The 23,966-nt window shown below is 48.2% G+C and overlaps 1 protein-coding gene across 1 annotated transcript in view; it reads right to left on the reverse strand.

The window, feature by feature from the left end:
• NR3C2 (nuclear receptor subfamily 3, group C, member 2) overlaps positions 1-23,966 on the reverse strand; it is a 282,191-nt gene that overhangs the window by 3,576 nt on the left and 254,649 nt on the right. Inside the window, exons 7-8 of the mRNA XM_004685316.2 lie at positions 21,912-22,042; positions 18,439-18,596 (exon numbers count right to left, since the gene is read on the reverse strand). Of these exons, the coding sequence (XP_004685373.1) occupies positions 18,439-18,596; positions 21,912-22,042 (289 nt within the window). The remainder of the gene's footprint in view (positions 1-18,438; positions 18,597-21,911; positions 22,043-23,966) is intronic.

Genomic DNA, 23,966 nt, shown 5'->3' on the forward strand with positions numbered 1-23,966 from the left:
GGACGCCGCGTGTAAGCAACCATGTTCAGGGCTCGCCCCTCCTGCGCATGGTGTCCCCCCCGCACCCGCTCTGTTTCAGATTGCAACTGAGGCCATTTCCCTCTCTGGCTACGTTCCCTCCTGTAACCCCCAAGGCCGTTCACAACCTCCTGGACCTGAACAGCTCCCAGTTCTGTGAGTGAAAGCCAAGCTTTAGTCTATTTCCTGGGAAAAGGATTTCAAACGAGAAGAGAAATACTGTAATGTTTCTTACTTTTGTGTTCTTGTGGGGAGAACACCTTCTGGTCATTCTGGACACCAGGCCCCATGGACACGACCTGCCCTGAAATAGCTCTGCGGAGGTAAGTGTTACTGTCCCCTTAGGGTTTAGAAAACAAGTCAACTAGTGAACCGAGGTAGATGGGCTGTAAGTGGTGAATACCTCAGTACAGATCAGGAATCGAGAAACAGCCAGAGCCTGTGCATGACCACTGGCCCCATCCAGTGGGGCATGAAGCCCAAGTGGTCCCATGTGCAAGACCTGGTCCAGTTCACCTTGCTGGAAGTTAGTCCTCTGACCCCCAACGCCAGTGCAGACAGGTGAGCTTTGTTTTTGCCTCTCCAGGTAAGAGGTTCTCCAAGGACCAGCCCCCCACTTTGATGTTTTCAGGTGGCTGTGAAAGCTAGCAGCCAGGTGTACCCCTCAAGGTGGGGGGAGAGCAGCACCCTGCTATAGTATTTGGAATGTGGATTCACCTCGCTTCAGTCTCTGTGGGTGTCTACAGGCTGTGAAGCTTTACCCTGAGGGTACACATCTGTATCACCCCCTCATGTCTGAGGGCCTCTTCTCCACCCTCCAGGTTCCGTTGTCTGCCTGGGGCAGAGCCTTACTCCTGGCATCATGGCCTGTTTAGGGAGAGTTGCTGTGAGACTGCAGGGCAGTGTTACCTGGACGAGTAACCCACAACCAAGTGGCCATGCAGAATGCTTCGGGATTGCATTTCCACAGTGGCTCACGTGTGGAAGCAGCGTAGCCCTAGCTGGAGGAGGGAGAACCTGCAGGGGACAGGCCTGCATAGACCCGGGGTGTCTCCTCCCACCTCTGTCGCACACGCAGCAGGACCGCATCCCAGGCAGCCAGGATGGAACGGTATAGGCATTACCCAGACACCCCTGTCAGGCAGGGTTGGGCTCAAGGGGGCGGGTCCTGACCATAGCTACCCCAAATACTATTCCTACATGAAGCCAGAAAACAGCAGGGAGGAGCTGAGTATGTGGAGGCCCTAGGGTGCACATGCGTGACAAAGCCAGCCTCTCAAAGTCAACTTGTTTTCCAGGCTCCTTTCCTCCTCAGATCTGGCGCTCTGGTCTAGAAGATTCTTCCTCACCGCTGAACTCAACTGGTGACTCACATCTCTGACCAGGGGCTGTTCAACACTGCAGGCTCCTGGAGGGTAGCAGCCCCCTACTTGGGCTCAGGGACCTTGCTCCACTGACTACCTGCGAGCTTCTAAGTGCGCGACTCATTTTACCTTAGGTTTTCAGGGCAGCCTTTGCTCTTTCGAGTCGTAGTTGAAAGCAAAAACCAGGTGCTGCAATTGACATCTTGCCAAGTAGGTAAGTAGAATTCAATTCCGGGGCTCACCTCTCATCAGCACCCACACTAACCCCTTTCTGCCTAAGATTTGATCTCAACTCACTTAGCTGGGTTCTGACTTCACCCGCATGCCACCACCCACCGTCACTGCGCACTGAGGTTCGAGGGGGTGGGAGGATGGTCACAGCGAGAAAAAGCTCTACCTGCTGCTCACTGGCACCAACTCCTGAACTGCAACAAGGCAGAGAGCTGGCCCCGCCACTCAGCCCTCACCTACTCTTCCTGGTAAGTGCTGGGCTTCGTGGAGAGGTAAGAACTCTCCGATCCCTGTGACTTGTGTCTGGCTGCTGGTACCAGGGCGAGACGGAGCCCTGCATGGCCAACACCTGCAGGTTCTAACCAGCCCTCAGCTTTTGCCTGGAATGAACAATGTGGGAAGCTACCTGGCTGGGCAAAGAAACAAAGTTTCAGCTGTGACTCCTTGACTGTACCATAGGAGGCTGGCAGTCATGGTTCCAGGTGTCCTGTGACACTCACTGTGCAAGGATGACACCCAGAATGCATGAAGTCTGGTGTGGACACTGTGGAAGTAACAAAAGCCCCCAATTCAGGCTCTTTCTTTCCATAGCCAGGGGAACACTTGAGCTTTACCACAAAGTTCTGAGGCCTGGCAGAAAAATCACATCAGAAAGGCAGATGCACGCTACACCTCATCTGCCCACTGCCATGGGGGAAACCCTGGAGAGAGCTTCCTGGGGCAGAAACCACCCTTCCCTACACGAGGAGCATCCGCTTCGAGGTAAAACGGCTAATGAAAGCACAATGGATGCAGCAGAGTGTGACAAGAGCTTGCTGGTTGTGTTTCTATAACTCTGCCCGGTGACATGCAGCAGTTTCTTTCTACCTCAGGGCACTAAGGGGACCCAGGACGGGTCTTTGGGAGGATCATACCTGGGTACCTCCTGCCAAGTCTGCTGGCACGGTGACATTGAGGGCAACATGCAGGGAATGTGAGAGACAGGGGGACGGCACAGGCTTGAGCTATAGCGCCACCTTTTGGAAGGCAGAAAAGAGGGGTCCAGCCCCGTGAGTGAGTTGTAAGGACCAATGAAATAGAAGCTTAAGAATTCTGTCACCATTGGACAGATGTAGCTCTACCAAGGGAGAAAATCCTGGATGGCAACAGCAGGGCATTTAGAGTGTGTTTTAGTTAAAAACGTAAGTAAAATGGTAATACCGTTTCTTGATTTTTCAAAGGTAGTAATTCTGCATACCCGAGTCCAAGGCATGGATTCAAGTGAGACAGTTAGCAAAGAGTGAGCTGTAGAACTCAATGAAAAAATGCAATAGAGCATCAGGATAGGTATTCTAAAAAAACCCAGGTAGAGGAAAAGAATGGAATAATCTATTACCTTTATGAATCTGGATGTCCAATTGTTCCTCTAGAATATTTCAAAGATAATTGAAAAGGCAGGGAAAGGAACTCCTATTAGGCTAAGCAGACTTTTCAGCAAAAATTCTACAGGCCAGAAGAAAATGGAATATTATATTGAAAGTGTTGACATTAAAAAGCTGATGTAGTTCACCACTAGACAAGCGTTGTAAGAAGTGCTAACATTTATGGTGAAGTGCAAGACTGTGATCAGTGATATGAAAACATACAAATGTGTACACCTGAAAAGTAACTGTAGCTACTGTAAATATATAAAGAACACACACCACAAAAGTAGCCAATGACAGGAGAAATATAAAAGGATGGGAAAGGATTATAGATGATCGAAATTATGTTGTTAATATTGCAAAGTAGGTCCTTACATATCACTGACTCTATAAGTGGGTGAATAATTAAAAGACACATAACTGGGATGCAAGTAAGATCTCTATGCCAAGTGGAAGACAAAAGAAAGCAGGTATCCCAGTAAGCTTAACGCCCAAACACACAGTGGTCACTATGTAAAGGGATCAATTAATATAGAAATTATAACAAGTGTAAATATGTACACTCAATATTAGAGTGCCTAGTATAATAAGCAAATATTGGGTATAATAAAAACAGCAATGATATGTAATTGTATAGCAATAAAATTTTTAAAAGATCTCAAATGAATAAATCTATACTTGTGCTTCAAGGAATTAAAGAACAAATCAAGCCCAAAGTTATCAGGAGGAAAAAAATAACACAGAGTGGAAACAGTTCATTGATCAAGTCTAAGAGCTGGTGATAAACACACTCAAAAGATTCTAATCAGTAATGCAAAGGATAATAAGAAACTACATATTTCTTTAACTTACTAACATGAAAACATACAAATGTATACACAACACAAAAGCAGCCACTAATGACATGAGAAATATAAAAGGGTGTGTAAGGGGTATAGATGATCAAAATTAAGATTCTACCAAAACTTGACAATCTTAGACAAATCTGTTTGACAAGAAAACAGCAAAATTCTAAAGCATTTTCACAGAAATAGGACAGTTTCTGTAACACACGGTGTTGGGGACATGGAACAGCTACATGCAAAAAATCAGATTACTGTCTTAAATCACATACAAATATTACCTCAAAATAAAGGCCTGCATGTAAGATCTAAAGTAGCAAGAAGGAGGTGGAAAGCTTAACATTGGGCTTAATGATATGCCGTTGACATCCAGGGCAAGGGACTACAGGAAACTAAAAAACCTGTAAGTGGTGGCAGATACAAGCAAATCATACTTCTAATACTGGTTAATACCAAATAACTCATAAAATTCAACATCGTGATTAAAAACTAGGCAGGGGACCCAAATAGACATCTTTCCATCACTGTTTACAAGGGAAATGCAAATTGAAGCCACATTGAGTATCCCTTCACACCTGTTAGACTGACTATTATGAAAAAGACCTGAAATAACTGCATGGGAGAGGACACAGAGAAAGGGATCTTATTCACTTTTGGTGAGAATGTGAATTGGTAGAACCACTCTAAAAATGGAAGAGTAGAAATCCCATCTCATGCAGCTTGCCCACCCCAGAAAGTGTTGCAAAGAATAGGAAAATACTAATTTAAAGATGTATATATTTTAATTACAAAATTATTTATACAAGCTAAGATAGCAGAAGACCTTAAGTGCCATCAAAGGACGAATAAAGCTGATGTGATATATAAAGCACAATAGTAGCTCACTGTTCAGCTACTCAGACATAAAAAAAGAATGCAGTCTTGCAATTTGTGGTAACAGGGATAGACCTGGAGGGTCATACTAACCCACTGAGTCAGATGGAGAAAGAAATATAATTTTAATTTTAGTGGAATTAAAAAAAACAAAATCTCTTAGAAACATAGAAGAAATTGCTAATGACCGGGGCAGGGTCGATTGTATGGTAATAGGTCAAGTATCACTGCAGTGCAGACAGATGTGGAGTTATAATGTTCACCTGAAATTTACAGAACATTATAAATCAGTGTCGCCTCAACTGAAAGAAACAAAACCAGGCTGGACTGTTGGAACAGAATAGAAAGCTCAGAAATCTTTGACTACATTGAAGGTCATCTTAGATGATAGCAAAGAACAGGGAAAGGAAAATCTCAAATGGTGCTTGGAAAATCGGATAACCAAACAAAGAAAACTGAGATTGAACCCAATTCACACATCTCATTAAAATAACTCACCATGGATACCGAATAGAAAGTACAGGAAGTAAGCCCCCTGTCACTGGTCTTGGCAATGGATTTTTTAGACATGACGCCAGAACACAACTACATCAAACTAAGAAGCAACTGCACATCAAGGAACTGGAAATGCAGCCTAAATAGGACGGGGGAAGATATTTGTACACTGTTTATCTACTAAGGAGTCATACAATGCACTAACACAAACAAGCAATCTGATTAAAAAGTGGGCAGAGGAGTTAGACAGAAATATTTCCAATGAACATATCCACATGGCCTAGGGGGACCTGTAAAGACACCCAGCATCACTAATAAGGGAAATGCAAAGCGAAACCGCAATGACGTATCACCTCATACCTGACAGGATGTCATCACTAAGAGCTCTATGTTGGCAGTACACGGAGCAGAAACAGCTGGCTCACTGTTAGTGGGCATGCACATCGGCTTGGCCACTATGTATGGAAAACAGCATGGACGTTCCTCAAAAAAATAAAAATAGAATGCCATATGATCCAGCCCTTTCATCCCTGGGTCTCTATCCAGAGGAAATGAAACAGGATACTGAAGAAATACCTGCACTCTGCTCAGTGCATTGGTGGCTACCATAGCTGTGACATGACAGCAGCCTGAGTGCCATCAGAGAAGGTGCCTTCCACACACACACGGAATATTATACGGCATGAGAAAGGAAATCACACCGATGTGTGACAGCATGGGTGGACTTTGAAGCATTACCTTGAGTGAGGAAGTCAGGGAGGGAGAGACAAGTCCTGCAGGGCGAATCTGAAACAGCCTAATTTACAGAGACAGAGATGGTGGTTACCAGGGGCTGGGATGACGGAGGAGGGGGAGATGTTTAAGGGCACACACATGCAACCAGTACGGAAGTACATCCTGGAGAGCTGATGTTCACCATGGTGACAGACAAGGCTACAAACCTCACAGTTGCTAAGACTTTGTCACCACAGGACAAGGTCAGCGTCAGCTGGCTTCAAGTGTGCCCCTGAAGCAGATGAGTCTCCTTGGAAGCTGGGCATGCAGGGAGTGGGGGAATCCTCCCGTGAGGGTGAGCAAAGCCGGGCCCCTCCAGGCAGGTGGGCACCCCTGGCAAGGTGCTTGGTCCACTGAGGTCAGACTGCCTGGTAGATGGAGGGAGGGGTGCCCTGTGTCCCCAGGCTGGGTCCCGTGAGCAGACCTCAGGAGACCAGCTGTCCAGGAGTGGACGGGGTGGAAGTGGGGGCTGTGCACCATCGCATAAACAATCAAGGGCATTTCTGAGAGCTCATCTCTGTCCCCATCCGTTAGCACCTGATATCTGATCTGATGCTACATTAACTTGTCTCTTGTTACCATTTTTGTAATAAATTCAACACTAGTCATTGATTCTGGTCAGTGATGAGTATTAAACCTTCAAAATAGGTTATTTGGATGCTGTGCTAAGCAAGAGGGGTTCGATTTCCTTGTAATTTTTTTTGTACTTAAAATTTATTTCGTTTCCACCCTGTTTAAGTTTCCCTTGTATTGCCAGCCCCACTCCAGACCGCAGCTCCACCTCTTTGTGAATAAGTTCTATTGTACATGTAAAAAACACAAAGAAAAATGCCACAATGAAAAGGAGAACGTAGAGCTTAAAGATAAAGGGATAATTAGAACACTGCTGAAGAAAGGAATTCTAATGAAAGGGCTGTATCTGACACACATTGGCATGTTACTGTATATAGAAGTATGAACTGTTCCTAACTTTGTTTTCAATATTTCCTAGATCCTTCTCGCAAATGTACACCCAACTGAGCAGTGTAAAAATCTTCACCAATTCACAGTTAGAAGTTACTAACTTTAATAGCGGATTAAATCAAGATTTAAGTTAAATCCTGTTTCAGTCTCTGAAAGAAAAGAAACACCAAGGAATGGAGCGACCCCCACAGGTCAGGGGCAGCTTCTTCAGGTTCAGCGGGGACATGGTGGCCACATTCCTTGACCTCGTGAGGATAGTCAATGAGTGGGGGTTGGCAAACTACCCCAGATGGCCTACAGGCCAGATCGGGCCTAACAACTGTCTTTGTCATTTTTTTCCATCTTTAAAAGTTTTTAAAATGGTCAATAAGTATCCAAAGTAGAGTTTTTTTGATGTGGGAATTAAATGGAACAATATTACTGGGACATAGCCACACTCTTTCACTTAAATTCTGATGGTCACTTCCATGCCCCAGTGGCAGAGTTGAGACCTGTGACAAGGTATATGGAGAACAGGTTTGGGTTGTTCACTAAAATGTCTAAATCAACCATTAAATGTTTCCTGATTTTGGAAGTAAGGGACAGAGAAAGAAACTGTGGAAAAGACAGTGCGACTCAAACAATAAGGCAGTGCCTAGGTCTGGCCTTCCGAACCGTGCACCTAACATGTCTTTCCTGAACCTTTAGGAAATGCTTTGAGTTTGTCATTAAAATGGAGATACACCATCTCTTGGGTCTTCCTTTTATTTGACTATGCCTCAGAGTCATTCTCATCAGCCCTATAGGTTCACGGAAGCCCGTTCTACAAAGTCTCCAGGAACAGTGAATGAGCCCTTGCTCCCAGGGGAATCCGGGGTTAGGTTCCCACAAGCTACTGGTCACAACATTCTTACCAAACAATCAATACATAATTATGTGTGTTTCTGTGTAACGGCGCCTTATTTAACATTCACTGCTGATTTCATAACACCAAACGCATGGGCAACAGCACTGTAAACTCCACAGGAAGCGTAGCAAACACGCTTTCTCCATAAGGCACACCACAGCCTTCTTGCACTTTGGAACACTAGACATTTCATGAGCATGGTATTTGGGGGACTCTTTTAAACAACAAAGTCACCAATAAAAATATAAAAGAGCCAGCATTCAACAGAGATGGCAAGGATGCGGATTTACTGTCTGAGAGCAGAGAAAGGCAGACCATCACCTTTGATGGTTTGATTGACCCCAGCTGGAAACACCATGTTGGGTGGTTCAACTATTTTGCTGCTGTATGTGTCTGGGAGTGAGTGTGAAGTGCTCAAGTATTGACTTGGAGGCTATAAATACATTTGATCTAGCAGGCACATTTGCAAATACAGAATCTGTAAATAATGAGGATTGACCGTGTGTACTGCAGCCAGACACATTTTCTGGGCCCCTTAACCATGACCTTGATTAAAAACAGAAACAAAAACCAACAAACTGCTCAGCCAGCATCATGCTAGCCCTTTCAGTCCCAGTCACTAGAATCCTGGCACTGTGCACACTGTCCTCTCTCCTCTTGCTTCCCTCTCTCTGACCCAGGAGTCCCAGGCTTAAGGTGCCCATGCGGAGTAGGGCTGAGTCTCGTTTCCTCCCATTCTGTGTTCCACTTGCACATACGTGTGCTACCTACAGATACACAGACACAATCGCAGTGCAGGTAGATCTCAGGTGTGCAGACATGCTCCCGTGCGGGCGTATAAATAGGCAAGGACAGACGGAGACAGCGTCTGGCATCAAAGGGTCAAAGGCCGCCATGGTGCTCTGGGCAGCCCTTGTATTCCAGCTCATGGTGGTTAGCGAAGCTGGACCCGGGTCCCTTCTCACCCAGCACTTTTGCCTCACACTGTAATTATCACGATGACGAATTTCCACTTGGAGCCACAGCTCTCCTGCCCCCCTCAGCCCGCTACCTCTTCCTCTGCAGCAAACTGCTCTTTGCTTCCAGCATCTCCTCTGGTCAGCATGTTCATACTATACCCAGGATGGACTGCCCGTGAGTGCAGATGGCATTGTGTGGCTCCTTGTTCAAGTTTACTAAGGCTTTCGGTGGTGGCAGGGGTGCCTCACGTCACGAGCGAGCGGCACCTCCTGAGTGGTGGGGATGGAGCGCTGGCTCTGTGCCCCCTCGGGTGCCACTTTCCTCCACGGTTCTTGCCTTAGGCCTCGTCTCACTTGTGAACCTAAAATGCACTTCAAGTCTCCCTGCCTGAATTCTTTTCTCCCTAAAAAGGGGGAAAATAGGAGTAAATATTGCTGTTATTCACTTCTACAGAGAAAGGACTTAAGGTGAGGTGATTAAGTGTGAATAGTAATATTTACTCCTCCTATTTCATGGAGATATTAGAAGGGTTTAATGACAGGACTTAGGAAGGAAGGCACTAAGTAAATCCCAGGCATTGTATAGTTATTTTATAGCATAAGAAGAGGGATTTAGGCTGCAGAGGAGGAGGGAGCTATTGACACAGGTGTTAGACAATAAGGCAGTTTCCAGCATCTTCCCTAGATGTCTATTGGATTAAGAAGAGCTTCCTGTGTGTCAGGTTAGATTTAGATGTGATTTTCTATGAGAAAGGCTGCGAGGACCAGGCTTGTAGTTCTGCCTGATATTTTGTTTCTTCCAGCAGGTTCATGCTACAGCATCACAAATCTTGTAGTCAGGTGGCAGTGAAATGCACAGTTCCTTTACATCCTCCCAAACAAGGCAAGGCCCTACTTTTCCCCCAGCATTTTAGTGAAAGTTGTTCTCTTAACAGAATTTCAAGACTAACTGTGAACAATGACTTACATTCTGTGAACAGGTGCCTTGTGAATTTCAAATAGTAATGAGGTCAAGAGAGTTGTAATTCTAAGACGAGCCCCCTCCCTTTAAATTGGGATCAGACACAACTTTTAGTTTTTCCAGTTAAAGATTAAAAACAACAGACTATTATCATCATTAGATGTTCATAGAAGATTCTGACACCAAATCAAATACCATGAAGTGGGAGAAAATTGGTGCAAATCATGCACCTGATAAAGGGTTAGCAGCCACCATATGTAAAGAACTCCTGCAACTCAATAACAAGATACTTTAAAAAAGGGTAATGGACTGGGATAGGCAACAGTCACCAGAAAGGATGTACCACCTCACTCCTCAGGAAGTGCAAATCAAACCTCAGTGAGATGGCATAGAACACCTGGGAGGATGGCTGCCATTTAGAAAAACAAACAGCAAAGAACACATTGGAAAGGATGTAGAGAAACCGGAAACTTTTGCCCTGTTTCTGGGCACACAAAAAAACAGGGGGAAAATGTTTGGTGGGTCCTGAAAAAGCACAACCTAAAATATCATACGGCTTTATGATCTGCCATGCAAGCTACCTCTCAGATCTACCCAGAGAATGGAAAAAGGGTCTCAAGACAAACTGCACCCCTGTGTGCCAAGCAGTGTTACTCCCAGTAGTTAAGCAGTAGAGGCAACCGAAGTGTCACGGACAGATAAATGAATAGAACAAAATGTGCCAGGTAGGTGGAGGATTCTTCATTGCGAACATGGAAGGGCATTCTGACACACGTGTCCATAAGGAGGAGCCTGAAGTTCATCACCCTGAGTGAAATAAACCAGCCTGAACAAGACTGCCCGAGTCCACACGCCTGAGCAGTCAGATCACAGAGACAGGCGGATGGCGGCTGTTCCCTCCGGGAGGACCTCCAGGGAGGGCCATTAGACCCTTTAACAGAGAGAGATCCAGTTTTGCCAGATGAAGATTCTGGAGAGGGGACATACAACCAGGTGAGTGTACTTGCATGACTGAACTTTACAGTTCAAGCTGGTTAAAGTGGTCCAGCTTTCTGCATTTTACAACACTTTCTAAAAGGATTGACCCAACCCCTCTCTTGACTTTCCCCTTCATTTCCCTAATACAGCCGCATCTAAGACAATCACCTGGCTGCCGATCAGTAGTTGGTATTACTTCTTCGAGTAGTCTAAACACAAGCCACTGAAAATACGTCAGTGTTTGAAAGCAATCTTTCCCAAAGAGGTCAAGAAATAACCCCGATTTTGCCTTAGCCACAGAGAGCCACGCCCAACCAAGAAAAGCCAATGGAGACAAAGTTCTGTGGCTGCAAGTGGAAATACACCATCATGATAATCACAGTGTGAGGCTAAAGTCCTGGGTGAGAAGGGACTCGGTTCCAGCATCACTAACACCACCACGAGCTGGAATGCAAGAGCCGCTCAGAGCACCATGGCGGCCTTTGACCCTTTGATGCCAGATGCTGTCTCTGTCCTGACCTATATACGCCCGCACGGGGGCACATCCGCACACCTGAGATCTACCTGCACTGCGATCATGTCTATCACATGTAGGCAGTGCATGTATGTGTATGTACCACACACACACACACACACACACACACACACACACACACACAGCAATTAACCTTTCACTAACACCAATTATACCTGGATCAAGTCTGCGGTATAGTTCCTCTGGGGTCACTTGCAAGGGTGAGTTTTGCTAGTTCCTGTCACTTCTTACCTACACTTAAGTGTAAACACAGACACTGCCTCTTCTCCTTCCTACCCCAGAGGCTCATTGCCGCACATGCAGTCACACAACAGGCAGACTCAGTGACGTTGCAGACAGCGAAAGTGAGCATTACTGGGCAGTCCCGTGACTGTCTTTGGTTAACTCCTGTCCCCGTCTCGCTCTGCAGCGGCTGGCACTGTCCATGGAAACCCGGAGCTTCCACACAGCTGAATCAACCAGCTTTTAATACAACAGCCTGTGGCTAAGCTGCTGACAGTCTTCAGACCATGTGCCCAGACTTTCCTGCAGCTCCTGCTCTCTGACCCCTCATCTGCACCGTGGGGGGCACTGTTCTGGCTGGTCCCTGCATCCCTCTCTCTGCTCTGTTACTTCACAGCAGCCTTGCAGACTCTGCAGGCACCTCCTTGGTTTTGGTCCACTGTCCATGTCCTCCCTGGGTTTAGTCTCACGCTCTCTTCTCACCTCACGATGCTGGGAGATGCCCTCTCCCCCAGGCTCGGTGGCCACCCACTCCTGCACCCCACGTCCAGTCAGCCCTTCCCCTTCTTCCTCTTCACTTCCAGAGTCCCTGTGGGATGTACCTGGCAGTCCCGAGGGCAGCTCAAATCCAGGTCCTCTCTGGCAGCACCTCCCCAGTCCCCCTCCTTGATGCTGAGGGTGCCCAGTCAGGCTCTCTACCTCAGTCTGGGGGCAATGAAGAGCTGCCCCCTCCCCTTGGCCTCCACCTCCATCCTATCACGCCTGTGCCTCCAGTCTGACACCGGGTCCTTCCAGCCTGCTCTGACTTGCCTCCCCCCGTCCTACCTGGACTCCCATGCCAGCACCTCAGCTGGCCCTTGTCCCCGTCCCCCCCCCAACCCAACCAGGGGCCCTGGACCAGTGCGGCTGCCCCACACCTCGACAGGGCTAGTGTGACCACGAGTGCAACTTCAGACGTCACTTACTTTTAATTAACTTCAACATAAATCGCCCACACTGGAGGGAGCAGCTCTAGATTCTGCACAAAGGCACAAAATCATCTGCCTCAGTGTGGTTTGCAGCTCTCGCTCTTCCCCACCGTCCTCCCGACCCCTCTGGGCTCTTTCGGATGCAATGGAATTCTCCTTTCTGCAAAGTCGCCCTGTGTCCCCAAGCCCTGCTTATACACACTGGCTTAACAGTCTCTTGACCTGTTTGTCCTCCGCTTTCCCCATGTTTAAAATAGACTGGAGGCATTCTTTTCAGCTATGCAAACAGCACAAATGTTTTAAATGAAAATAAGCCGTCGTCGGCACGGTGCACCAGGGAAATTGCACCCGGAGCTCACTCCACCCTACCAATCCCACCCGTGCACGCCGAGGCCGGGCCCATCCACCTCTGGAGTGCAAGACACTGCGGTCACTGGCAGCGGCACGTTCCACTGGTCACGCCGGCGGATGAGGCGCAAGTCGGCCATGTCCAGCGCTTCCCTTTGGATCCTCTTCCATCATCCCTTAGGAGATCTATTTTGGGGGAAGAGCACCCGCTTCTCCCTCCAGTGCCCTGGAGGATACAAGGCTTTGCTCACTGAGCTGACTCTGAGATAAACAAATCTTCCTTTATTTAGAATCTTAGTCACGGCCTTGTCCAAGAAGGCAGTACCGCAGCGGTAGGAATTGTGCTCAGTAGTTTTGCCCAGTGAGATAGAATGCGGCTTTGAATCTGGAGTTCTCTCTCTTGCACACACGCACGCCCACGCACGCACACACGTGCCCAACTCCATGCGCAGTGTGGCCGGCAATGCATGCATCGCTACAGGCAGAGAACCAAATACGCTCATCCTGCAGTCACAGGCAGGGAGGGCAAGTTCTCCTCGCCCAGGCTGCAGCAACACGGTCCACCTGTCCCATCAGCTGCATTTCCAGTTCGACACCCACTGGCTGCCTCGCTACGTCCCGGTGTCCTGTGGCAAACACCCTCAGCATTGGAACATGCCCGCTGTGCACCTGTTGGGCAGATCTGTGCTCCAAGTAGCTAAAGCTGCTGATGGAGGCTCTCGGGAGACTCTGGGGGCCTTGGACAAGTCTGGAGAAAGGCGAACCTGTGGCCCCATTCCTACTCAGAGCTTGGAATGTGGTACAGGCTCAGTGCTGGTGTCGCTTCGTTCATGTCTCAAAATGCCCAATAAAGGGCAATGTTCCCATTTTACAGATGAGGACATCGAGGCTGGGTACCCAGCGGGACCCGGGGGCAGGGTGGAAGGGCAGCTGGAGCAGCCACACTGTCAGGGTGGAAAATGCTATTGCCACTAACGAAATGAGCCACGAGACTCTCAAGATGGTGCATCGCCGTCTCGGCTGCCTGAGCCACCTCACCTTAAGGTGACTGTGCCAAGGGACTGGAGTCCTCGACTGCAGGGCAGTGTCGGCTGCCTGGCAAGGGTCCTGCTCCTCACCACCCACCCCCAAGGGGAGCCCTTGGCCCAGAGCCCCGCTGGAGAAGAGCTGTTTCCTAGCTCAGCAACCAGGCCAAAAGTAAGGCAGGGGCCTGGGAGGAGCCCTGGCCACAGAGGCCAGCTGAGTGACAGGCCAGTGCTGGCCCAGGACCCAGGCAGGCTCTGACCCTGGTTTCCCGGTCGCCTGCACAGACAAGAGCTTCCATGCAGCGCCGGCAGAGTCAGCACCTTGTGCTGGGCCGTGCAGACATGGGGGGCGAGTTAACGACACCTGCTTCGCTGGTCCCCCTTCACGAAGTACCCCTGCCCCTCTCGGAAGCTCTTCCAGATGATGCCAGAGAAGAGCCCAAGGAGTCTGGAGAACTAGTGCTGCAGCTGCCTTTCTGCTCCTGGATGCCAGTTTATGGATCTCGAAGGAGAAGACCCACCCTCTGAAATCCCTGCATCACAAGGGTGGTGTCAGGAGTCCAGCCACCATCTGCTGCCTACAGACTGATTGCTCCCGGCCTCTGTGCCCTCTTCCTTTCAGTCAAGACTTCCTGACACCCCACACTAGGACCCCGGGCCCCTCCTGCCCTGACTGGCTCTGTCAGTGAGATCGTGGCGTGCAGCCCCTCATCTGGGGTCTCGGCACACTGCCCTGCAGGGCTGAATAAAGCTGGGTGCCCAGGCAGGCCGAGAGCTCCAGGTCCCCCCTCCTGCCCAGGCTGGCATGCCGAGGCACAGGAGCATCACAGAGATGAGTGCTCTCCTGCAGCAGACAAACGGGGGCCTGAGGAGAGGCGTTCTGGAACACAGAGGCTTGTGGACGTGGATGAAGGAAGGGAGGGAGGAAAAGAGGGGCACACGTGTGCCCTCAACTGTCCCCTTGTCCAGGTGAGCCGTTCAGCACCTGTCACCTTGCATTACACACCAGCCACCTCCCCGGAATCTGAGCTACTTTAGGGTGGTCTGGGTCACATTTGTAGCCTCTGCAGCTTGGCCAGTGCTGCGGGGCGTGAGACTCGGCTGTGCCTAGCGTATATTCTGAAATAAAGTTCATGACCGTAGCATGACTTGAAAGAAATGAGTAGGACAAAGGGCAAATCTTGCCTTTAAGAAGTGCTATTCGTGTCACCACAGTGTTTACTCACTGTTCTGCACACTGATCATATGTAAATAGTCCTCAATCTCTACGGATGCACAGAACTTGCCAATAAATTCATTAGAAATGTGCGTCTTCACTCTAGACCACAGCCGCCCCAGTCAACGCTATCACGTGACCGAGTGTCGAGTCTCTCCGGGATGGGTCCGGACGCCTTACACACAATATATGTGAACATGCACAAATGCATCCATGTCGAGGATCCCAGCCACAGCTGCTTTCTTGAAATATACTTTGGGGGCAAGATTAATGTTCAGAGGCTGATGACTCATTTGAGGTGCTGGCCAAATACTGAACTATTCTATCAGAGAATGTTCCTCTGACTCACCTTGGCACTCTCGTGCCGAGACACACGTGTGTGGCGTGGGGAGGTCCCCTCTGTACAATGACAGTGCACACGTGTCCTGCACATAGGTGTACTGGGCACAACATTTAAGGACAACGCCGGCATGCACCCTACTGGGCACACCACATAAGGAGAATGTTGACATGCACCCACAAGGTTATTTCCAGGGACCTTAGGAACAAATGCTCTCATCTCACAAGGTGACCAAAGCCAGGTTCCAAACAGGCGCGGTGGAGCTCTGTTTCCTGGAAGAAGAGTCTACAAATGTTGATTCACTAATTTACTCTAATGAAAAAGCTGTAGGCAGTCTCAAGTCTGAGTAAGCGTGAATGCTAGAAAGGTCCCTCTAGACTTACAATGCATTTTTCAATGTTCTGTCTGGAATAGGAATATAAATAGAGCATTCAAGAGGCGTGTGTGAGGCAACTGCTAAGATCAAACATTTTTGATGGTGGCAAATAAAGATTTTAAGGTGAAAATGATTCCACTGATTCCCCCCAAAACGTTCTCCTTCCAGCCAAGGTGGGTAAGACAGAAACACCATAAGTGCTCAGGAAAAAAAACACAAATGCTTTCCAAGGCACTTTCCCTTTCCAAGGAAAAGTGATTTCTAGAAGACAACACAAGAGAAAGCTGGTGGCATAGGTTTAGATGACACTTTCTTAGATTCAATGTGGAAGGCAAGGTTCATAGAAGAAAAAGATAGTGACTGAGTTTCGTTACACTGGAAAACCTCTGTTCTTCAAAAGACACTGTTGAGGAATGAAAATGTAAGCCAGGAATGAAAATATAAGCCACTGCCTGGGGGAACTACTTGCAACTTCTGTACCTGATACAGAATCTGTATCTAGATACAGGAGGAAAGCTTGAAACCCAACAATGGGAGAAAACCAAAGACTCCAAATTCAGAAAATGAGCAAGAGAGTTGAGATTCTTTGCCAAAGATGACACCCGAGTGGCAAAAAAGCTCATGAAAGGTCATGAATCACTAGGGGGACAGCAAGTGAAAACCAGGGTTATTAGAACAGTTAAATCTAAAAAGACCAGCCACACTGAGGGTCACACGGAGATGGATCTGTCTAAACTCTCATGCTTTTCAAGCAAGCATATGATTGTATAAACCCTAAAGAAGACACCGGCAGCGTCGTAGAAAATAAAACCACACCTACCCAGGAATCGGGCATTCCTCCACAAAAAGCAAGCAGCGTCCTTAAAGAAACTTGCATGCAGAGGCCCCGTGCAGCTCACCTGCAGTAGCCCCAAGCCGGACCCAACCCATGTGCCCATCACAGGTGTCTGGCCTGCTGGAATGTGGTCCCTCATGTAATGGTTTCTGCCCAGCACCGGGCAGGGGGTAGCTACGAATGCATGCACTGGTGTGGAGGTATCTCAATAGAATGAAGGAGACGCCAGGCAAACGGGCAACCTCTGCACGGGTCCACTTGTCCAAAAAGCCAGCGTCGATACAACACTCTCTGGTGTCAGGAAGTGGCAGAGAAAGCAGCCAGGGACAGGGGGTAGCAGGAAAGGTGAAGGGGACACAAGGAAACTTCGGGGGTGATGCACATGTTTGTTGTGATGGTCATTGTATCGGTAGATGCGTGTCAAAGTCCTCAAAATGTACACGTTAAGTCTATTCCTATTACTGTGTATCAGTTATACATGTATAAAACCTGAAAGGCACTCGGAGGATGGTTTATACATGACCCAGGGGTGGCCTCAGAGCGTCTCCACCCTGCTGCCCTGCTTAGGGCAGGGACACCCTGAAAACCAGAGAAAAAGGCACTACTTCTGCGTCAGAAGGTGCGGGCCCAGTCGCGCACTGTGATGGCAGCTCACCACAGCCTGCAGACTCCTCCATCAGGAGAAGCAACAGAGCCCAGTGGGAGCCCTGTCCAGGACAAGACAAAACCAGCAGATGTCTTCACGTGCACGCTCTCAGCGCCTGCAGTGTGGGTCCCCGTCATCTCCTATTCCTAAGACTTTCCACTAAATTATGCTCTTCAGGCCACTGATAGTTAGCCAAACTCCCACTCAGCTCACATGAAGTCAGCTTTCCATCTCACACAAGTGCAGAGAAAGCCAAGGTCACGCTGAAGAGCATGGGGGTCGGCCACATGCGATGCTAGGAAGCCACAGAGACACATCCCAGCCCATCCCACTGCACAGACAAACCTCCAGGGGAGGAAATGCCCCATCCCTGCTGCCACTATGCAGGACAGGTCACCAGCTGCCCACACTTTCCTTTACAGAGAGAAAAATCCCCAAAAGAGTTTCTCCTACAAGTGGGTTGAACTTGGGCAACACATTTTGTCACGGAAAGTATCAAAACCTCACAGTGTATTTTGAAGCTGACCTGCAGGCTGCTTGCAAAGTGCATCGAGAGGAGCATTGTAATGACAACCATGAGTCACACAGACCCCTCTTTGGTAGAAAGTACAACCCCCTCAGTGCTCTCAAAAACTGAGCAAATTAGAAAAAAGCTCCGAAATTACTTTCTCCGAAGATTTACCCAAGACAAGAAAGGCGAACCCCGTGAAGAACGATGAATATAGGATTCAAATCTGGCAAAGACTGACACAAGCTGGCCCCGGACCACTAATAATGTTTTTGAAAGATTGGGTTATTAGATGAGCCAGTGCTGAAGATGGACACTATTTATGCAATGCTAAAGCAAACATTTCAGTCAGCAAACATCCCCTAAATTGCAAGCAGAAATGTGAAACTCGACCTGCCACCTGTAGCACATCTGGAGGCCTTCCCCTTGCTGGGGCGCATTTCTGACCCAGCTACGAAAGGAAAAGAGCCCCACCCAGCCTGCCAATGAGAGCTGTTTCAAAGGTGACCTGCAGGAAAATTTTCTTCCTAGTCAGTTCTTACCTCTTGTCGCCGTCCAATGGAGAACGCCCCCCATTCTTCTCAAAGCCCCGAGAATGCCTTTTCAGCTCTGTTTTGTTCGGTCAGTGGTGTGTGAGTGTTGATTTAATAGGCACCCAGGGGTGCTACTTACGTCATGCATGGAGTCCAGAAGCTTGGTCAGTTGGTAGAACCTCTGCCAGCTCTGCCCAGAATTGTTGGGACACTTGGTCACCATCTTCCTCAGTTCTTTGATGTAATTTGTCCTCATCTCTTCAAATGCAGTCTGGCACTTGAGGCCGTCCTTTGGAACTGTGTTCAAGGAACACACACATGTAAATTCCCAGGGTGGAAAACAGCGTCAGCCTCTTAGCAGCTCAAGTATCTAGAATCTTTTGAGGTTGAGTTGCTCAGACTGAGTCTCTTCACTGCACTGGTGAGTGGAAACACCAGTCATCTAATGGCAAACCAGCACCTGCTCATACTCTTTGCACAGATGAGCCTGTTCTGACACAACATCGCATCGTTCTCATTTCATAGACAGGGAGCTTTATACTCTTGCCCAAGGACAGAGGGATACCCTAGGTCTGTCTGATTCCAGAGGCTGCCTGCTAACCACGAGGCCCTGCAGCATCACACAGCGCTGTAGGAATCCCATCTGGTCAGTACCTCAGAGGTGGGAACCCAAACTTTGATTTCTAGCACAACTGTAAGAGCCCTAAACTGGGACTAGAATTAAAAGACAACACCTTCATATTCAAGTTCAGATACCAGAGTTGGAAAGTGGCACTCTACTGAGGAAATAAAACGGGCCTGCAAAGCACCCCTTGGATTTGCTGTGCCCTAGGGTCACATGAGCCTGGGGGTGCTGCAGATACTGCCCCCTCAGCCTCGGTGGGGCTGAGCACTGGTTTGTGTGTGCACCAGGCTAATGAAGGGGGGCCTCTGCCTGCCAGCAGAATCTAACACCTTCATCTCACTCTTTGATGTAGAAATGAAGGGTTGTGGTTTCTTCTTTCAGGTGTGGTTAAATTTCACACAGCAATTTTTAAAAATCTCACAGAATATTTTGGGGTTCAGGATTTACAGGATTACTGAGTCCTTCCATGACTTGTACAAAGAGTTGATTCCCCCCAGGACACAGATGAAGGAACTCGGTGGAGAAGGGGGACCAGTGCCTGCCTTCTGGAAACTGCAGGGCCGAGCTTACGCCAGAGACAACCCTTCTAAAAATCTTTTCCTCTTCACTGCAGCCAATAAATAGCTATGTTTATGCTTGAACTTTGGAAACTAATGTCACTTAGAACTTTATTTTTAGAAATGGGAGACCTAATGAGAATCCATCTTGTGATATTAACATTCTGAGTCTGAGGCAGTTCTTACGTTTACTTCTTCATTACATGTATTTGCTAATTTATGAGAACTGGTACAGATAATAAGTTACTCGGCTCATCAACACTTTGGAATGGCTAAGCACATTTTCTAAGTTTTCTGTGCCACCCGGGAAGACAGGAATACCAACTGTTTCCAAATAAACCCTGTTGTCCTGTGTAGAAAAGGATCAGCTTGCAAATTAGCTGCAAGCATTCTGCTAATCATCTTCTACTTGAGTTTAAATGGGTGAGACTTGCCACTTGTGCTTCATCACAGTCCATCTTTCTTGGGGCGATAAATCCCTTTCAGCATGAGCAGAGAACCCAGAAGCTGCCAAGATGTGATTTCAAATATTAAGAGTTAAACACCATCAGGATCTAACAATTCTTTTTGTTTAAAATTAAAACTTTGCTTTAAACGTATGGAAATCAAATATAAGGCTGGCAGTAACCAGGGTGTTAACAGTAAAACTGCACATTCACTTTCTACCAACATTTTAATGTTAACCTAAATCTTTCTGAAAGCATCTGAGCATTTAAGTTACAGGCTGACGTAAAATGCTTCGTTGTGGATGAACATTCTTTTTAATAGAAAATGTTACAGCACCGACTTTTAATTTCAATATAGATACTTGTGGATGTCATCCTATGCCTTAGAAAATTGTCTACAATCCCGTGGAGTGTCAGTGCAATCGGGTCCCCTACTGAGACTAACCAAAGACCTTCCTATTTCTTGAGATTATCGAAATGTAACAAAAATTCTCAAGGTTGTGAACAACGTGTGTCAAAAAGTTCCTGTATTATACTGATGTAACTGCATATATTGTAATAATTTCTCAGCCAGATTTTTAAGAAGTCGAAACAAACCCACAAATAAAGAGAACTTAAGCAAAACTTCAACTTTTGGAGATGTGCCCAGATTTTCTGATTTAGTTATTAAATGCAGGGCTGCTGGAAATCATCCAAAATCTATGGGCTGAGGAAGAACATAGAGATGGAGGGGTGGGGGGTCCCTCCGCTCTCCTCTGTAAGCAGAGATGTGTCAGTGCTGAAAACCGTCGGCGACTGGGTGGCCGGCGTGTATGCAACTGGACATTGTAAATAAGGAGCCTTTTACCATCGATTAGCAAAACACGCTTGCTACAGTCCGCACTTTCAGTGAGTCACACCATTCTTTACTTACGATTCCCTGCCTTTTTATATCGCTTTTCCTACTGCTACAAAAATCAGAACGGAAAGCCTTGAGCTACTTGGAGGCTAATAAATTGATTCAGGAAGCTTCAAAATATGATCAGAATCGATTAGAGGCTCACTGATTAAATGGAGGTAAAAGGATGACACTAATTAAGATTGAGTAGTCAGAATTTAGAAAGAATTAGTGTCATACGCATTTTGAGGAAAAAAATGTTTCATTTAAATTCTATCATCCATCTGACTGTTTCTTTTCTTTCTTGAACGGCCCGCGAGCCAGTAACGGTTAATGACCTTGCCTGTAAGTCCCCATCACTGGATTTAAAGACTGTATTTCTAAATTTAGGCTCTGGCAAGGATCAATGGGAACACAGAGACCCTGAGGATACGGGGAGCAGGCAGACCTTCCGCTAGGGCCCTGCAGCCGAGAGGCGGTCACACCGGACAAGGGTGTTGGGCTGCGGGTCCCCGTCGGGAGTGGCGGGGCCTGTGGCAAACTGAGGAGAGCATGCCTGGCTCCGGGCGAGCCAGCCCCACGAACATCAAACAAGAGGTGAGGCCAAGAGCAACCTAGAAAGCCCAAGCCAGCCAAACAAAACACAGCTGTGAGCGCAGGCCCGCCCGGCCAGGCCTGCAGGCTGGCCGCCTCTGCAGGAGTCCTGAGTCCGACTGTGGCCCCTCTCCTGCCACGGTCACCCCCCAGCCGGCCCCTCCAGCGCTCACCCCCGCTCCCTGGGCCAGGGAGTCCAGAGTCCAGTCCTGCAGTCCTGCCTCACCAAGGACAGGAGCGTGAGATAAGGTGCCTCCATTCGGGCCCCTTTAGAGCAGGTCTGGCCATCCTCGCTCTACACAGCCAGTACATCGATAAAATAGCCATGGCACGCCGACAACAAGGAACACAGCCCACGGGGTGTGCTCGGAGGGATGGAGGGGTGGAGGGTGAGGCAAGTGGCTCAGTGCGCCCGGCACCTCAGCTGTGTAGTGCACAACTGTAGCTAACTACAGACAGCCCGCCCTCCCAGGGAAGGAGACCGGACAGTTTAGAAAAGCGTCATCGGTTTACTTGTGCTGAGCAGCAGCAGAACCTTCATGATGGTGTATTCCTCAAAGGTGAGCTGCAGGCGGACGAACTGGAGGCTGATCTGGTGCATCCCCTGGCAGAGCTCATACATGGCAGACTGATGCATCTTCTCTCTGCAAGAGGACGAGAAAGAAACAAGACTGAGAAGTTCATCATCACATCCTCACTGGCAGCTCAAGGTAGCTTCATCTGAGATCTGAGTCACAATTTTCCTTTTGGTGTCAACCTGTAGCAGATCCGTGCTTTAAAGAGGAGTTTGATGCCTTTCACGGGACGTGGCAAATTGCTTCTAGAACCCTCGGCTGTGCAGTTGACTAGCACCCAGAAAGACTGTCAGAAGCACGGAAACCAGCCTTTCCCACAGCACGCCATTATTTCACCCGACGTCCAGAGTGATAGCGGCTGGCTGAGTGCACACTACAGTGAGATCATTCCCGAACACTTACCATTTGCCAGGAAGGGTCAGGGACAAGCCTGGCCTATCTATTCCACACGGAAACGATCTATAGCAACACACTGACAAAGGGGAACCAGCCAGCAGTTTAAAGGGTGAGGGGCCCAAAGGAATGTCATTGACAAAGGGAGGAAGCGTGTGGCCAGTTGGCTGCGATTAACGTTCACACAACCCGCCAACCCTGTCCTGCCACAGAACCGAAGGTCGACATTATGTGGCAACTGAAATCAGTATTTCTTACTCTGAGAAATAAGCACAGCATCGCTTTGTTACTTAGACTTTCTTTTCTCAAGGTAGTAGATCCTGCTTCATGGTAGCTGGGGTGACAGACGGGAAGGACATATCGAGCCCTGACACTTGCAGACACACTGTGGCCCCGCAGCTGGCAGAAGTCGCTCTCATCTCAGCCCTGAAGTGGCGTGAAGGGCGCCCATGCAATGGTGGACACTTAGATGCTGCTGGCAGCTACCTCTGCTCTCGCCCATAATGAGCTGGTGCTACCTGGCATTGAGGAAGTAGCTTAGGAACGTACATACAGGGACTGAAAGGAGCCTGCGGTGCCACCCAGAAGCCACATGTAAATAAACGCTGTATCGTTGCCAGACTCGCCTCGGATCTTTAACTGCAATCACGCCGAAGTGAGGGCTCCGGCCGCCGCCCGCCGCCCTCCCTGTTCCCAGTCATCGTCCTCATCTAAGGAGAGAACAGCCTACTCCCGTGACCCCTTCTTCTCAGATGCCCATATCTGAAAATACTCCATGGAAGCTGGTAGCTGCGAGACGCAGGATTGCTGGGCTTCCCGTACATTGGGCACTAGACATGCATCTTCTGCAGCCCATTCTCCCTCAGCCTTGCCCCTCGGAGGCATGTCCCTTGGCCTCCAGGGGTCTCTCAGTTACTTCGCTCTCAGGGCTGCCAGTTCCATTTGCTCACACAGGCCAGTTTGCCTGCGCCACCACGGGCAGGCGCGTGGGTCTCTTCCTTTTTCCTGCTTTGCAATGACGCGTCCTCTGCATCTCCCTACGACACAGCATGGGACAGAACTGCCGAGTCACGGACTGCGCACAGCTGCCCTTTCCCCCGGCTGCGAGGAGCGTAGTCCTGCTCGGCCTCAGGCCCACACCGCAGTCATCCTGTTTATGGTGATTTGCCACCGGGGGTTGAGAGGACAGTGACACTGTTGCTTTTATTTGCATTTTCATTATCCCCAGCGAGTTGAACCTTTTTCAAATATTTGCTGGCTGGCCATCTCTTGTGGGTAGAAATGGAGTTTTTCTTAGGAGATGTCTCCTGATGTATTTTTTTACAAGCCTTTTGCCAAGGAACATCTTTAGTCACAACATTATTTTTTGCCTTAAAATTTTGTCTGAGTAACATTCTCCCTCCTCCCTCCTTTATCTTTTGCTCTCTTTAAAACTTGTCTGCTCTGCCCTTTTTTACAGTCCCTAAATTTCAAGCTTCCCACATAACAATATTTCACACGTCTTTTATAAACAGAGAAAAGCTGGATTAAAAAAAAATCTGTCTCTGTATTTTAACAGCACGGTTTAATCTGTTTTTCATTTACCATATTTACTGATATA

This window comes from Condylura cristata, unplaced genomic scaffold, assembly GCF_000260355.1.
Source record: "Condylura cristata isolate star-nosed mole 26May11 unplaced genomic scaffold, ConCri1.0 scaffold00018, whole genome shotgun sequence".
NCBI lineage: Eukaryota > Metazoa > Chordata > Mammalia > Eulipotyphla > Talpidae > Condylura > Condylura cristata.